The following is an 18,162-nucleotide window of genomic DNA, read 5'->3' on the forward strand; positions in this document are numbered from 1 at the left end:
AATGTGTGCTAACTTTTTTAAACTAACCTATTTAATCATGTGCATAAAAATAATTCCTTGATAGGGACCCTTTCCAACCAAAAGGATATTTTTAGAGAAAACATTATGAATTTTATAGAGAAATTGGATTGATATATTATATTTAGAACAAAATTTAATCTCTAACTAGTATTTATATTTAGGACAAGAGGTAGTATCAGCTTAATTGATACATCTTATATTCTAAAATTATTCATAAATTATTTGCACAAATAAAATTTGTGGTTATTATACGTATAAGAAGTATCTTATTGGAAGAGAAAAAACACACTTCTATGATCTTTATATTTCAAAAGTGATTAATCCTTAATTATTGGATAACTGCAGTTATAAAATAAAAATAAACATAAAATTTAGATATACCTCATCGATCTACACACACTCTCCTGTCAATGTCTCACTTAATATATCCCTCAGTAATTATAAAAATTTCTAATTAATTTACTAAAATTTTTAACTAATGATTTTTATGGAGAGTGATTTTAATATTTTATGAAAAACCACTAATTTTAACTAATTTTATTAATTGATGCAGATGTTTATAATATTTATTAGGGGGTGTGTGTGGGTATGGCAAAACTAATGATTTTCTATATTCAACCCGATGTTTGATTTTTGTCATCACCAGAGTCTAATTTCACGTGAACCTAATATTTATTCTTTCTCTGATCTATCTACCCTTTTTTTCTACTTCAGCTTTCGAGCCAGGAGTCTCTTTTGATTATATATATTTGTTCGCATTACTTGACTTTTGTATCATCAGTTTTCACAACTTCCTTCAACGTTATCTTCCATCATCCTGTTCTTCCTCTGCAGAAACAATGGCGAGAGATGCTACTGAAGCGCAATCCAAGAAACCACACATCGTCGTTCTCGCGAGCCCTGGCTTGGGTCACGTGACGCCTCTCTTCGAGTTCGCTAAGCGTCTCGTACTCCTCCATGGCTGTCACGTGACCTTCCTCAACATCCCCACCGAAGCTTCCCTCGCCCAAACTCAGCTCCTCCACTCACCCAACCTCCCTCTCGGCCTCTCCGTCGTCGATTTCCCCACCGTTGATCTCTCCGGCGTGGTCGAAGACGACGCTCCAGCTCTTACCCGTCTCTCTGTAAACGTACAACAAACCTTGCTCTCCCTAGAATCCATACTCTTGCAGCTCCACAAGCCTCAAGCCGTCGTCATCGACTTGTTCTGCACCCAAGCGTTTGAAATCTGCAAGGAGCTTTCCATCCCTGTCTTCATGTTCTTCACTGCTTCCACTCGCTTGCTTGCCTTCTCCTTGTTGCTCCCACAGCTTGACCGTGACGTCGCCGGCGAGTTCGTTGACCTTCCGGAGCCCATTCAAGTTCCGGGATGCTCTCCGCTGCGAACCCACGACCTTCTCGATCAGGTCAGAAGCCGAAAGAGCGACGACTACAAGTGGTATCTGTATCACCTCAGTAGGGTGTCAATGGCGGATGGAGTGTTCTTGAACACATGGGAGGATCTCGAACCTGCACCGGTTCGAGCCATCAGAGAGAATGCTTTCTACAAGAAGACCCTCACAGCACCGGTTTACCCTATCGGACCGGTGATAAAGGAAACTGAATCGGTAACAGAAACCGGGTCGGAGTGTTTGGCGTGGCTTGATAAACAACCAGAGGACTCGGTTCTCTTTGTTGCTCTTGGCAGTGGGGGAACTTTGTCTGCGGAGCAGCTCACGGAGTTAGCATGGGGTCTCGAGCTGAGCGGCCAACGGTTCATATGGGTGGTTCGAGCCCCAGATGATGCCAGTGCATGTGCTTCATTTTTCACCGTCGGTAACGATACGGACGCCGACGCGAGGTCCTATTTACCAGAAGGGTTCATAGAGAGGGCCAGAGGAAGGGGATTGGAGGTGCCATCATGGGCCCCGCAAGTGGCGGTGCTCCAACACAGTTCGACGGCGGCGTTTCTGTCTCACTGTGGGTGGAACTCGGTGTTGGAGAGCTTGGCTCACGGTGTGCCATTGATAGCGTGGCCGCTTTACTCGGAGCAAAGGATGAATGCGACGATGCTGGCAGAGGAAGTTGGAGTGGCGATGAAAGCGGTGGCAGAGGACACGGCGGAGACAAGGGTTGTTGGGAGGGAGGAGATAGAGAAGGTGGTGAGGATGACGGTGGAAGGAGGAGAAGGGAAGGAGATGAGACGCAGAGCGAGAGAGCTGAAAGAAAGTGCAATCAAAGCATTGAGTAACGGTGGGCCATCTTATGAGTCACTCGCCCGAGTTGCTACTCAGTGGAAGGCCACCTTGAAGAACTGATGATTATGTACAAGAAACCTGTGTTGCTTGGCTCATTTGAGCGGGCATTGTAGATGCTGTGTTTGTTATAAGAAATAAGTTATAATTATATAAATAAAAAATAAAGACAATCAATCTTTTGCTCCATATAGGCATGTAGTTTTAACTTAGATATAATTAACTTAGTGTCTAAATTTTAACTGCCATAAAAAAGTATTCTCCCCGTCACTTATTATAAGAAATAGTTACAAAAATCATGCGTTTTAAAATATTAATTAAATTTAGTTAAAACAATAAACACGTAATATATATACATGTTTTTTTTAATTATATATATTTCTGTTTGTAAAGAGATTACATGAGAGATAATGAATGAAAATTTGTCATACAAAGATAATAAGTGATATTCCTCTGATCCTAAGTATAAAACTCGTTTTGTAGTGTAATTTACACTATAAAATAGGTCTTATATTTAGAAATGATGGAGTATATTTTTAATTGGGTTTAGAGTAAAAAGAATAGTATAAAATTTCAGATAAAGAGAAAATTTATTTCTTATATTTAAACAGTAAAAGGTTATGTACTTGGAGGGCAATGCTATGAGTAAGATTTTTTTATAAAAAGGAATGGTTGGAGTATCTAAATTTTAGCTAGACAAAAGTTTATTCTTATAATTTTTAGTCAAATCAAACTACCATCAAATCAAACTCACATGGACTATAAAAGATCTATTTTCCCGAGAGTAAATTAAAATTAAAATTAAATTATATGATTTTATCTGGGGACCCACCCATTGATAAATGGGATTCATCACCCTTGTCAATGTATATTTCCCTCTACTGCTGCACATTTTTTTACCAGTTGGATGCAACTTGTAACCGTTGTTAGCGCCTATGTTTTTAATTTAAAAAATGTATTTTAATGGCAAAGAATATAAGAAAAAAAAGAGTGAAACAAAGGAGAAAAACAGTAACTGATCATGACATGATTACCCACCACTCACCACTGATCATGACATGTTTGGAAAGGAATATAGAGAATATTTTAATTTCTTGTTTTTACTAAAACTGTAATTTGAATAGTTTTTAATAACGTGAAATGAAACCTCATGCCGAAATCCCTCTGTTAACCTGGTGATATACGTGTTTTAAAGAAGAAATAGTTATCGAAAGATCTTAACTATTTGTAAATACAAAAACTTTACAATAAAAATATTGAAATTTGACATGTAAATAGAGGCATGTTTATAATATTAACATTGGTTTTGATAACAATTGATAAACAAATGACAACAATTTTTGTAAACGGATCTTTGTTTTTAATTTTTCAATTTCTAAGATTTTTTTTTGTTGCAATTTTCCCTAAAAAATAGTTTTATTTATTTATTTTTTTGGTTATGTATAGGTATTCTCTTATTGAAAGCATTGTCAAGTACTGAATGTGAACATTTCTTCCAAAGAGAATTCGAACATTAATTCATCACGTTGTGAAGAACTAATCCCTTCTATTAGACTCCATCCCTATTAGTTTTGGTTTAGTTAATTTTATTTTAATCCTGCTTAAAATTCTCCTTTATTTAAAATCTAGTGTTTCATTCAATAGCCCCAGTAATCATGCTATTAACCACATCCAATCTAGGCTAAATTAAAAACAAGTCATAAACTCATTTACCATCGTAAGCTAAACGAACATGAGGTTCATCAACAAAATTTAAATCCAAATTCAAATTGTGATAAGTTGGACCCTGATCACATCAAATCATTCATCAAATTAAGGTGGAGTAGTTCATCATCCTATTCAAAACCAACAATGCAAACCAATCACAGCGAAAAAAATCTAACTGTAATTGCCAAAAAAAAGGAGATAGAGAGACTCGAATTAGCTTCCTTTGATCCTCACCAAGTGAAAACTATAATCTTTAACCAGGTTTTCAATTGGAGGGAATTCCAAATTTGAATGGCTTGCCTCCTATTAGGGTACCCATTCAAATTGACTGGACCCAAGAACAAGATCAAAGCAAGCTAATGCAAAGTGGAACCAAACCAGTTCACGCACGGTAAGTTCAGTAGCATCCAGCAAAACCTCAATTGGTATAAAATACAAAATTTATAGTAGGCCGTACTATTCACGAGGTATTAACAGTTTGGCTCATATCATAAACCATGACCAATGGAAACATGTTTAACATCCCTATTATATATGTACACGAAGGATTCTTGTACATAAACAAAGATGATACAGTTGATGTCAGATATGGCTTCATTACAATAAACTCATTCCTACTATAGGCTTGAGCAAAGCATATATGCCAAATAAATTCAGTATCATAAAAATGAGCAAAATTTTATCAATGACCATTATAAAAGAATGATTACTTCCTAACATCATAATGCAATTAATCACAAGATAGCAGACATATTGTTTCCATACTCTATAATGCAATTAGTTATGTCTGAAGCATATTGTATTTACAGATACTAGTTACAAGCTAGCAGCCAAAATTGACGATGTTTCCTGGTGAGTTAAGCTGTCAGCAACATGAGCAATCACTCCTGCTCCTGCATTGTGAAGCCATTCATTTTTTACCTGAAATCAGACAAATACTCGAGTCAAGAAACATTGTCACTAAAATCAATACCTTTGACAGAAACATCACGTGGTTGCAGTACATGAATGTTGTTATGAGCAAAGAAAGGCCAAAATGCTGAGTGAAAGCTGACATCAACTTTTTTCCATCCCAACTTCTGTAATCCACGTATCATTTCCTCTGTTTAAAAAATACAGAGCAGCTTTAGAAGTTGGACAACAGTGACACAACTTGCACTTTATATATCTTTAGTTATTCTTGGTAAAAATAGTCACCTTCCATAATTTCATGATATTCCACAGTATTCTGCGTACTAGGTGCATTTTGCACCGCCTCCTTTGCTTTTACCGCCTCCAGAGGAAATTGAGGGCCGTCAGAAGGTACTGGAGGGCAGTATTCCACATCAACAACATGCTTGTATCCAACCAAAGATCGGCGAGGAGGCTGCCAATTGACAGAGATAATTAGAATCCCATAGAAGACATTATATGCACCTTTATCACCTTTGCACTGAACAATCTTGCCCCAAAAGAACTAGGAAATCAACACCTCCCACTATGTCTATTTGTTAACTGTACATTGCTTCCAAAGAACAGAACTAACAAAATTATACAAGTAATAATTTAATAAATCAGAGATTAAGACATCAATTAAGACTTAAATTAGGGCTATTATTTACTGCTATTTCCTTTGTTGTCTTCAAGACATGATTGATATGAATGAAATTTCCTTTTTAAGCTCTTGACATCGAACTTTTAATCATCCAGATGATTATGGACTCATTAAGGAAACTGTCAAAGAGAAGCCCAATGATGAATGGTTTCATGGGTTAAATCCAGAGATTGCTCACCCTATATCAATGATGATGGGAGTATAAGTAAACCAAAGAAAGGAGAACAAGCTGAGAGCTTGTGTGAAGCTCGAGGATAACATGCTACTGAATGAATTTCTTTGTGTAAGCTATTCTGTTATAACAACTGGCCTATATAAATGCCAAGTGTTATAACAGAATAAAGAGTACACATTGCAAAGAATTTTCAATACAACTAGTCATCATACACAAAATATTTATAAACAAAAAAATACTTATCTAGACTTTTTCTCAACTCTATACTACTATTCCGTAGATTTTGAAAAGCATTTGATAATGACGTTTATCTTTCAAGTACATAAACTGAAGATAACGCTTTTCTGATATATGCTTTGAGACTACCACAAAGTCTCACCCACTCAGATCATAAGGCTTTCAACAGCTTAGTGTAATAATATTGCCCAAAATACTTGGTGTTTACTCTAGCTTAATCCAACCATGTAATATCCATCTTGCACATTTTATTTGAGATACCACTACTCAAAGAATAAGAAATAATATACAAGAGGAGAAATTATCATATTCACCTTACCAAGTTCGGTTTCCCTCCTTATAGAAGATGTGCGCCACCCCACCATATCTATGATAATTTAAGAAAAAATAACGAAATTGAAAAGGAGAGAGCTAACAAATTTATCAAGCTACAGTTAAGGAAAAGATACTAAGGATACGATCATAAGATACATTAGCATAAACAATACGGCATCTAAATGATCCAAGAGCAGATCTACAAAACAGAGAACTTTATTAACATTGAATTAAATATCACTCAACAAAATCAGAAGAATACGTAGCCACATAAGGACAGAAGTATTTGCTTGCTTACATGAATTTTCCATCTTCACAATCAGAAGCCATCCTTAAAAGAAGTGGTGGTCTATTTGGTTTACCATCAGTAAGGAACAGCTGACTGCCAGTCCGTCCAACAAAAATTGGAGCTATTGGAGCAGCAAGCTTTTCTAGGATTGGGACACCCAAAAGAAATGGAAGCTGAAAAATAAACTTGGTAAATAGTCAAACTTGTAAAATAAATAAACAATAGAATTGAGATAGGAAAGCTGATTTTGTGTAGATCCATAAACTGGGAAATAGAACACGTCTGTCAAATCTAAGCACAGGGCCAATAAAGGTGTTGGAAAAAAAAAAAACGAAAGGAAAATATTTCAGTTGGAGAAAGTGTATCAGGTCATGCCAATTTTCTTTCTTTTTTTTTAAAAAAAGAGCAGTGGCCGTCATGAAAATCAATGTATGAATTTGGTTAAGCCAAGATATAGGGAAATTATATCAATTTGAAAATAAAAGTAAGAACAGGGAATGTATAAGAAGAGCACAATTAGAGAAAAAGAAAAGAATCAGAAACAAACGTTAAGCAGCATCCAATAAGTGCTAATTAATGAGTAAATAATTGGGTTTCTGTTAGTCAAAAATGCCCTTGATCGCACTAAATCCTAAAATGTTTAAAAAAGAATGCAGATATTTGACATTTTACATAATTTTACACCATCAGAAAATTTGTAACAAAAAAAAAATGAAAAGAAAAGGCTTCAGCAGAAAAAAACGAGTGACTTGACTTCATTTTACATTTGCAATTTTAATGGCATAATGCAGTTTTTCCCCGGCTGGCTTCACTGTGGGCTTCAACTCATGCTTCTCTTAGAGAAATTATGGATATGGATTTCTTAAGGGACTAAAAAGCTCTTGAACTAATGTTTTCTTAAACTTCTATCTCATCCCATCAAACATAGCCCCATGAGAATTATGAGAAATGAACAGCCTCAAAGCATTAGGTCTGAGACCACCGAAGGTGCTAGAAAGCATAAAAGGGGCCCTGCTGATTCATTATGGAGCCAAACTAGAAAAAATATGAGCAATGGCCGAGCATATAAGCAAATAAGTGCAACAGAATCACAGAGCAAAAGTAAGATGGCGATAAACCCCCCCCCCCCCCCCCCAAAAAAAAAATTTAAAAGAAAAACAGCAGCTCAATGCCATTTGTCAACAACAATGGTCCAATAATTATTATCGTCCGGGACAGACCTGCTTTTTTCCCCTGACACCAAGGTGCGGAGTTGCCAAGGTTATGAAATTGATTGGCTCTAATCCAGCAATCGACCCTCCCCTGGAAAAGCTTTTTCTCTGCGAACTCTCGATCATGCAGTTATCTAGATCATCAGGTTGGTCACAGTTATTGGCAGGGGGTGAATAAAGGACAGCAATTGCATATCTAGCAAACAGGCCACCTAGAGAGTGGGCCAGAAAGGAAATTCTTCTCAAACTCTTAGTCTTTCCTACAACCTGCATGACCTGTATATAACTTGAATGAGTTCATATCAAACTTCAATTCACCATAATCAATGGGGTCAACAATTTCAAAATTTAAACAAGTATATTTCACGACTCACTTCATCAGCCAATCTCTTGCCAGCTCCATCTATCCCAGTTAATGTCTTGGTGTAAGTGTTTGATGAACTTACTGCATAGACCAAAAAACTATCAAGGACTTCTGCTCAATCATTAACTTTCTTTTGCTTTTGGCATTCATAGATGAGGCATTCAAGGAAATAAAAAAACAAAAGTTTATACACCACCTTTGCAATTACTGTCATCACTTATAGCTTATGCTTACTTCTATCTAACTGCTATAAATAGACTTTATCATGCACTACAAACTGAAAAAGTTCAGCATAAGAGTACAAGTACGGTTTTGCTCGCCAAATGAAGCCTGGAGGGAGATATACTCCAAGTTGGCTTAATTAACCCAGTGAGCTGGACATAATAAGTCAAGGGATACATAATATCAATTGTTCTCTTCAATTCTTTGACCATTTTATGTGCATCTCATGTGATTTGTTGATTGTCCACGGACTTTAGAAAAGCCTTAATTTTGTAATGAAACAAGATTTTCCCCAATCATGCTAATATTTTAGCATTAATTTAATATGAGTGATCTCAAAAAAGAAAGGTGCCCGTTTGTGCGTGTGTGAGATATAATAAATATTGTGCAGAAGTACAGAATTTCAAGTATAAAGGATTTTACCATAAATTAAAAAGTTTTTTCCAAGACGCCTTTTCAACTCTGCTTCTGCATAAATCCAATCACTTGGACTGCAACAGTTGAGACAAAATGATATATTATAACTGAATTAAACAGGAAAAAACAACAGAATATAGATTGACTATGAAACTTGTCCAATATCCATTGTCATACTGTGAGATTATGCATAACTATATTATTCACTGTTTGAATCAAATTTAGAACCACCAAAAGTGGAAAACAGCTCGACTAATTAAAAACAAGTCAACCACTTGGCAGAGGCTTTTCTTCCAGTTTTCATTATTAGAGTAAGACCCTCAAGTAATCAATTCTCTGCTTTGAAAAGACGTGCAACCAAATGGGAAGAATATTTACTTAGATACCCAAATATTTCCATTTAGGAAAAAAATAACGATAACATTTTAGTAGAAACCCATTCTGACTGATGTAATGATGGAAAAACATTTTACCAAAGCAACTGCCATGTTTAACTTGAACTTCAATTTCAAGGATACCAAGTGAAAAGTGGCGAAATTGCCTTATACTGCAGAAACACCGATTAATGGCAATTAATTTTGTTTTTCCGGCTATTTTTCCAGTCCTACATACACACGCACACCTCAATTTTAAGGATAAAGGCTTCTATCTGTACATCAAAAGATGGCATCCATAACTGAATAGCAATAGGATGAGTTGCATATGAACTGATTAGGAAGCTAATAAACTAAAGCACTTTCAGAGCCCTAATCAACAAGGCCTCCTATTGAGATCTAATACATATAGATCAATGAAATAAGTTATTGTTAAAATGAAAACCATAATTCATGTTCAGCCCGATTTCACCTAGAGTTGAAGAACGGACATATTTTTTTAAGCAAAAATGTTAGTCTAGGAAAAATATACCTGGCCAAGATACCATGAACAAGAACAAGAAGATGATCTGGGTCATTCTTCGAATTCCCAATGCTTCTGTCTAGAGACTTTCCCTGAGTAGTGGTACTCATACTTTGTACTCGAAGGCCCTGGCGTCTCTGTCCACTGTTTGTGCCTGCAAAAGTTGATCTATCCATCTAAGATCTAACTACTTAACAAAAATTAAGGTAGAGTTCCTTTCCACCAATATTAGTAGGTTATTTTCCTCACAAAATTAAAGGTCAATTTGTAGAGAAAAGAGAAATTGCAACCCAAGGAGTAAACCTCTATACTAAATAAAAAAAGAACTAGATATTAAAGACACATGAAACAGAGTCCTACATGATGACTAGCTTTAAACTCATTACTACAGGAACAACATAAATAAATTGATGCTGTTATCCAATCAAAACTGCACATATCTTCATCAAGGAGAAGGATTTATGGAAACAGACTGCATGGAATGTGTGGTATTTGCCTGTATAATATAAATTGATATTAATAAATACTCATACCTTCTAGATACTGAGTCTAAAATATCTCTCGATCACTAAAAGATATCTCCTCTGTTCTTTGTCTAAACTAAATCAAGCATTACATTGAATTTAACTCAACTTTCTCCATCTCGTGTATCACATCTAGTGAGCCGCCATTTGGTGGACTGAATACCAATTTGAACAAGGAAAGGGCTGAAGTATCTCTCATCCAAATAGAAATCCTTCTCAACTCCGCCAAGAGTATATGTTACTAAACATCAAAAGCCAAAAATCTGCGGTGCCACTACAAATGCTATTATACCCAAAATCCCAATCTCTCTAAGTTCTGTACCCACATGCTTACTCTATACAAGTGTTTATTCTTTCAATGAAATAAATTGACTTTGTTCGTGAGACTAGTCCCAAAGCAATGCCAATGTCTGAATAAAAATTGAAGATGATAAAATAATGGGTCGGTGAGAATAATCGTACAGCAGAGTCTTCAGGAAGACTTCTGACATGTGAATTTTGTCCCACACATTGCAAGGAAGATCTGACTATGAACTTCAAACCAACATCAACTAATTTTCAAGAATCTTAGTTATAGATTTATAAAATAAGTTGCCTCTCCTATCGAAGCAACAGTTATTTATGACAACAGCAGTCACAAAGTAAATTACTTCAAAGCTATCCAGCTCCAGCAAATGGACATAAATGAAAACGGTCGCAGATTGGGTATCAAGGCCCCTTTTAAGATTGCCATCCAACAGTGGTCCCTAAAGAACCATCAGATAAAACAAAAAACGCTCTAGAGATCCAAATAATACAGAAAAAGCCAGCCCATGGAAGAAAAATAGGCGACTTCAATTAAGGCAAGAATAAATGATCCTTTGATCAGTGTTCGGGGAATAACAGACCCTACAATACGACACTTAATAATGTTCCATCACTAATCACTAATAAAACCAAAACCAAATTCAGAGATTCTGAATTTACAATGGCACAAAATATACCCAATTAGTAGAGATAAAAATCGATTAAAGCTTTAAGAGTATAGAATAAGGTAACAACGAAAAGGAGAAAAAAAATTACCAGAAGGGAAACTCAAATCGGAGTTGGAAGGGGAGGAAGAAGAAGAAGAACACGACAAGGACGACGATAATCCATTCGAAGAAGATCCTATAGGTCCTTGCTGAGATACATTTTTCCGACTAACAATTCGAGAAGCATAACCGCACCGCGCGTGAATCAACGGGGCCGTTGCCATATATATACACAAAACAATTCCGTAGCGCCACAGGCAGACACAGAGAGAGAGAGAGAGAGAGAGAGAGAGAGAGAGAATGACCCAAATCCTAATTTCTGCCGGCTAAGGCACAAGATTACGTAAGCACCATAATTTAGTTTATCCCCTGCATCCCTCCTCACTGCACTCAAAATCCGCCATAATCTTCCACCTTACCTACCGAAGGCAGTCTGAATTACACAGTGGCGTGTGGGAAGCATAATATTAACACGTGCAAAATGAGTTGAAAAGCACGTTTAGGCCATAATCTAGAATTAATGATCTAAATAAAACATATTTATTAATTTTTTTTAAATTACTCCTATTGATACTCCTTCAACTATAATTAAATAGGAGATGGATGATATTAAGGAAGATGATTATGATTTGAAAAAATCCCAAGAAAATAACTGTTAAATTTTAAAATTCTAAATCAGTATTGATTACTATATTTGTAAGGAAAATGGCTACACTAAAAAAAACAAATGACAACATATTTTTGTAATAATTTCTTATTTAAAATTTTGAAATTCAACAATCATTTTTTTTGGGGATTTCTCTTATGATATTTTAAGAAAAACATGTTATATTTCTCATGATTAACTAATTTATCTAACTTTATAATATAATCAAATTACTTAAATATATTTTATATTAAAGATCAGAGAGGAGTATTATATTATCAAACATGATGGAATTCTTATAAGGAATAGGTCAAGTATTAATTAATATAATAATTATAATTAAAATATTTTTTGGGTTTTAAATAAATAATCATTTCCATAAATGAAAAGACGAAACTTTTTTTTTTCTCAATTGTTTGTAGGAATATATGGTTTTAGAAGAGTGTTGGTACTGGAAATTTGTCCCTGGTTACACAATACTATTTGTAATGTTATGTTCAGTTAGGCATTTGAGAAGGGAGGAAGGGGAGGGGTGTTATCGTGCAACCCCTCTATGTTATGGGAGGGAAGAGAAGGAGAGGTATTAGTCTCTTTTCATTTTTTTTTTAAAAAAGGGGGAAGAAATAGACTATTATTAATATGAAATCAATTGATAATATTAACACAAACAGTTATAACCTTATTTATGTGATTTTAACAAGTTTTTTAATGAAAATAAAATGTAAATGAATATATATTTATATATCTTCTTTATTTAGAAGAAATACCATTTTAAATCATTCACTTACACGCAATGATATCTTAAAGTAAGTATAATGTTTCCTCCTTATAGTTTAATTTGCTTTGAGCTCATAATGCCACTAAGGTAACTCATTGTTGACATTACAATATTATTACCTCTCGTTCTTAATATAATATCTATTTTATTAATTTAGGTAGATTAAGAAAAATAGTCAAATCAGTTATATGTTAAAAATATATGTTGATTTTCCTAAAATACATTCTTAAATCAATTGGATTGAAACTACTTTTGATGCAAAATCCCTTAACATAAATATACAATCAATTGAGTTAGTTTAGATAAATAAAAAGGACAAAAATAATTATAATTTTATATTTAAAACCAAATTTAACTTTCTCGTTAACTTTTATATTAGAGACAGGACCCAGGAGGCAGTAATGTTGACAAGCGTTATTGCAACATTTGGTAACACAGGCTCTTGTGGCACTTAAAAAATACTATTCTTTCTGTCCTTAATATAAGACTCAATTAGCTAATTTGAAGGGAGTAAAAATTTGACTTAAATTAGTTGATGTGATTTGTTTTTTCCAAGACACCCTAAGTATATTTTTTAATTTTTTTCCTCCATCTTTTACTTTCTTATTATTGTGGGAATATCAATAAAGCTAATTTGGGGAAAAAAAATTAATAAACATGTACAACATGTCATATATATAAGATCAACATTAACTTTCCAATTAAATCGTATCTTAAGAATAAGAGGAGTAACAAATAAAAAAAAAAATATAAATAGTGCTCCTGAGCCTTTTTTTTAACCTTTACTTGTATGGTGTTCACAAGCTTTCCTTGCAAGATTGGCCATTTTAATAATCAAATAACGCATGAATTTAATCAAACACCCACCATATACGTACGCAATCCACTACATCTATTGGCATTATATATAGCTTACCTTGTTTCCACTCCATGGATGCTTCTCAAATGGTTCTACTTACATTTTACACCCACATTGAAAGCAAAACCCTAATTTATTCTTTGGAGAGAGAAAAAAAGAACACATGAAACTGAACACACACACACAAACACATGTCACATTATAGCACAAGCATGAGGGTTTTCATCACTGAACACAGACATGGCCTTTTCACTGACCACTATTGAACCAATTGGCTTCTGGTAGTACCCAAAGTCGTCTCCATTAGTATACCCATGCTTGTAATAGTTGTAAGAAGAAGACGAAGAATGATAGTTGGAAACAGATCTTCTTCTTCGTCTTCTTCTTCCATTATCGTCATCATCATTGTCATATTCATAGCTGTAGTTGTTATTATTGTTGCAGTAATGGCGGACGAAGCCGTGATACTCTGGTTCATATGGATATGGCCACAGCTCTGCCTTCTTGCCAGTCTTCCTCACAGCCTTCAGAACCTTGTTTTGATCTGCCCATCCCATCACAGTTACCTTCTGCATTCTCATGTCTGTGTCGACATCATCAACTCCTGCAAACATTTTCATCGACTATTAAAAACGTATGGATTAAACACCTTGATAATGCTACTATATATATGTATAATAATTTAGATCAGAGATTAGAAAGATGTGAGGTTCTTACCAGGTAGCTTTTGAAGGGCCTTCTTTATCTTGCGTTCACAACCTTCGCAGTCTATATTCACGCTGATCTCTACTATCTGTGTACATATGTATATGTATAAAGCAAAACAAGAGAAGAGAAAACCAAAGGTTAGAACAAATGATAGCGTTCACTGACATAATTGAATTTTGAGGCTGGCCATACAACAATAACAGTGCATCTAGAGTTTAAAGCACACGCAAAAAAAAAAAAAAAAGGCACTGCTCTGTTCATAAATACAGACACACACACGAACAGATATATACATTAAAGCACCGGAAAAAAAAATGATGATACGAGGTTTATATTCTGAAATAATAACGAAAGAAATTATCAATGATACGTTTGTGCTATAGAGCATTATTGGTAAAATAGCCTGCAGGTTTATACTTCATCCGCCCCATCTTATTTATAACAAATGTGTATTGGTTGTACAAAGATATACTTTTTTTAATCACGTGCATTTATAATTACTTCTTAATTATATGTAATCAATATTGATACTTTGAAAAAAAATTATAAATTTCAAAGATAAAATTAATTGGGATATTATATTTATAGTCAAAACAAACTTTTTATCTAGAGGAGGCGGTACAATAATTTCTATAGTTAGAAGGTGACGATATGATATTCAAATATTTCTAATAAAAAATGAAGAAACAAAATAACAATCAGAAATATATCTGTTATTACCGTCATGATGAAAGTTGGAATTGGAGAGAGCTTAAAGCTTGTGAAGCAAATGTTTTAAGCTTCCTAGAGGACTGTATAGAAGAAATCATAAAACCATATGGTCTATTTATAGGCATAAGAGAGACACGACTTTATGTTGTCCCGTTGAAGCCAAGCAAAATAATAATTTGAGACAAATCTATAAGAAATAGTACTATGATGTCACACACGTGTGGTCCCCAGGAAGATTTCTTGCCCTCCAATCAATTTGCTTAATTGTGAAGTTGATGACAATTTATATGCACTCTTTGTCTATAGGCACATGTTTATTCTAGAGTCATGACGTGAAAGTGCATGGAAAATCCTTTAGATATTTTTAGGGTCATGAGAAAACAACCCCAACAAGAAATAAACCTTAATTAATATTATTCCGGTTCTAAATATAAAACCTATTTTGTAATGTAATTTTACATTATAAAATCGGTCTTATATTTTATACCATAAAATAGGTTTTATATTTTACACTACAAAATAGGTCTTATATTTAAGACTGGAACAGTAAAAATAGGAGTCACAATCACCAGATTATTATTTTATAATTAGGGCTTTATTAATTAATTAAGTTACCGATCGTCAATTAATCCTGTGGAATCTTCCAACAAAATCTTTCGAGCTTGACCTCTTAGAATTAACGGGTAGGCACCGCGTGGCGTGGGATCATTTGTTTATATGTATGAAATTGTCGCTGTAAGTTCAATGGTGCGCGTGGTGTACGCAATTGAGGAAACTACTTTACGACTCGCTTTTATATAATATTTTTATAATCTTATTTATAGGATAGAGAGAAAAGATTTTACTAATCCTATTTATAAGTTATTTCATTAAATTTTTAACATAAATATATTATTTCGTTCTTCATTTATTATAGTATATATAGTTTTTTTTTGAAGATGTATATGTTAAATAGGAGTAAGTTTGAAAAGTTATTATGTTTTAATAGAGAGTTAATGCATTTTAAGATTTTTCTTGGCCTGTGTAAATATGTTGGAAGTATCTTATAAATAAGATTAAAAAAACATACTACCTCTCATGCTGTAGACAAGAGCTAGACAAATAGTTCATTTTAAATCATAACTATAAGATTTTAATTCACTTTATCTCCCAACTATATAATTTTTATTTAAATACCTATTGATTGCTTATATTAATGAAACTCCTAATCAAAAAGTAGTTTCAATGCATATGATTGAAAAAAGTAATTGAGAAAAATATAAAAAAACAAGTGATAAAATATAAAGTTGATAAAATTATTGAAAAAAGGGGTGGGAAAAGCTATAACGTTCGACATTTTTATGCAAGGTGAAAAGTTTATGCACATTTTTATTCATATATGCATAGGGTTGCATGGCGTCTAACATACCAGCTCCATTTCAAAATATCATTAAAGTTATGTATGCAAAAATGGCCTAATTTATGTACTTGCATATTCTTTTTATCTGTATAAAACAACTCAAATGATTAAACTTTCATTATACTTTAGAAAAGGGAACAGACTCACGAATTCATATAAATTTAGTTGAATAAAATTTTATCTTCTATCAACAAATATTAATAATGGAGATACCTGTGGATAATTCGCCAGAAAAAAAAATGAAGATAACAAGAAAAGCAAAAACGCTATACGGACTGATGAGAAACTCCAAGCAGGAGCTAATTACAAAGCCAGAAAATTAGGAAAATCTCATACAATGCCAGAGTTAAACACATGCAAATCCAGCAACGTACCGTAGTATCCCTTCTCAATTTCCTCCTCCTTTACTTGATGAAGAAGTAAGGTCTCAATAATCAGGTCTTCCCAATCAACTCCATCAACAAGCTTTCTTCTTCTCTTGAACTTTTTCTCAGAACAATCAGCACCCAAATCAGAATTCCATGGATGCATTATTCTATCTATACGCACCTTAGCAGCATTGATCTTCTCTCTTCTCATCTCACATTTCAAGCAGTTTGAAATAAAAGAAGGTGGCATGGATTCGAATCCGACATCCTTCTCGAGTAACTGTTTGAGCACAAGCTTTTTGCTCAATTCTGATTTTCCATTCCACCACTCACTACAATCCTGAAGATCGACCCTCTCGGAAGATTGCTCATACAACATGGACAAACATTCAGGTGAATAAAGCAGTTTGTTTGCATCCCTAGCACTTGGTCTTGTAGAGTGAATATTGTTTTGTGATATGCTACAATGAGAATCACTTGGGAGGTTTATGGAATCAGTCTTGTGTCCATTTTCATCGAGTTTTCTTAAACATTCACTAACCATCTCTGCCAAATTAGCCTCAGGACGATCTAGGCCTTTCCTTTTATCAACAGGTTTCAACATAGCCTTTGTCTCCAAATACTTAATTACAGATGGTGCATGTTTGACAATGTTTCTAGTGGTGATATCTCTTCCCCAAGGCAAAACTTGTGCCACTTCTACAAGTTTCTCTAAAAGCTCTTTGTATCGTGTTTTACAAGTGGAAACAACAGCATGAACTTCCTTGGCCAACTCGCTAATTCCAATTTCAACTTGATTCAATTCAGCGACCAGAACTAAAACAGCAACTACCAATGGAAGTGGCTTACGTCCGGTACTCAAAAACCCCTTCATTGCACACTGTAACAAAAATATCCCCTGCTTGCGCATTCTGTCTACTTTGCTTCTGTCAATTCTAGCAAAAGATGGTGAAATCTTAAGGACCCTTTCCAATGAATGCACGATATCAAACTCTGGAAAATCTGATTTTTTCAAATCCATAAAATCAATAACTCGTTTAATCATCCTACCCAATTCGTAAACATCACATCCGGCTGCCCATGCCACTTCAGCCATAGACATTGGGCGATTATCCTTTCGCATCACTATATACACACATGCACCAATTAAAACCTGAAACCAATCACCTTGCCCAAATTCACCCTCTGTGATGGTAGAAATCATCGCTTTAATATCACTCATTTTTGAAGATATACCTAATCTAGAAGTTAATTCATCTATCAAACTTTGGGCTTGAAAGAATTTCCTTTCTTTGTAACTATATATAGTACCTGCACCAGAAGTTCCAACACGGATGAATGTTCCTTGTGGACCATTGATGCCACCAATATGGGCTTCAAACTGATCATATTCTTGAACAACACCACACAAGGAACATATCAAATCCCCAGACACATCATCCCTAACAAGAGAAGTTTTCCTACAACTTTTGC

General features: G+C 34.5%; 4 protein-coding genes across 5 annotated transcripts; 1 reads left to right on the plus strand and 3 right to left on the minus strand.

Moving 5' to 3' along the window:
- Positions 1-854: 854 nt before the first annotated feature.
- Positions 855-2,444, plus strand: LOC114758940 (hydroquinone glucosyltransferase-like). Its single transcript, XM_028948042.1, has one exon. The coding sequence runs from the start codon at positions 861-863 to the stop codon at positions 2,316-2,318; it is 1,458 nt and encodes a 485-aa protein (XP_028803875.1). The 5' UTR covers positions 855-860; the 3' UTR covers positions 2,319-2,444.
- A 1,986-nt stretch (positions 2,445-4,430) lies between these two features.
- Positions 4,431-11,625, minus strand: LOC114758931 (uncharacterized). 2 transcript variants are annotated; one of them, XM_028948035.1, is made up of 11 exons: positions 11,270-11,625; positions 9,693-9,837; positions 8,793-8,860; positions 8,158-8,228; positions 7,793-8,059; positions 6,582-6,745; positions 6,427-6,482; positions 6,283-6,335; positions 5,160-5,328; positions 4,967-5,064; positions 4,431-4,883 (listed from the first exon to the last, which is right to left on the minus strand). In XM_028948035.1, exons 1-11 carry the CDS (start codon positions 11,442-11,444, stop codon positions 4,779-4,781), a joined length of 1,371 nt encoding a protein of 456 aa, XP_028803868.1. In that variant the 5' UTR covers positions 11,445-11,625; the 3' UTR covers positions 4,431-4,778. The 2 variants fall into 2 exon arrangements, with proteins under 2 accessions (XP_028803868.1, XP_028803867.1); XM_028948034.1 differs by having other exon boundaries at positions 6,427-6,497.
- Positions 11,626-13,697: 2,072 nt separating this feature from the next.
- LOC114758928 (heavy metal-associated isoprenylated plant protein 28-like) lies at positions 13,698-14,947 on the minus strand. The gene is made up of 3 exons (XM_028948032.1): positions 14,932-14,947; positions 14,221-14,296; positions 13,698-14,107 (listed from the first exon to the last, which is right to left on the minus strand). Exons 1-3 carry the CDS (start codon positions 14,935-14,937, stop codon positions 13,698-13,700), a joined length of 492 nt encoding a protein of 163 aa, XP_028803865.1. The 5' UTR covers positions 14,938-14,947.
- A 1,460-nt stretch (positions 14,948-16,407) lies between these two features.
- Positions 16,408-18,039, minus strand: LOC114758929 (plant-specific TFIIB-related protein PTF2-like). Its single transcript, XM_028948033.1, has 3 exons — positions 17,827-18,039; positions 17,730-17,735; positions 16,408-17,087 (listed from the first exon to the last, which is right to left on the minus strand). Coding segments are annotated over exons 1-3 (444 nt in total). The 5' UTR covers positions 17,829-18,039; the 3' UTR covers positions 16,408-16,651.
- Between the last annotated feature and the right edge of the window lie 123 nt (positions 18,040-18,162).

Source organism: Neltuma alba, unplaced genomic scaffold (assembly GCF_004799145.2).
Source record: "Neltuma alba isolate B1F8T4 unplaced genomic scaffold, ASM479914v2 tig00010775_pilon, whole genome shotgun sequence".
Classification (NCBI taxonomy): Eukaryota; Viridiplantae; Streptophyta; class Magnoliopsida; order Fabales; family Fabaceae; genus Neltuma; species Neltuma alba.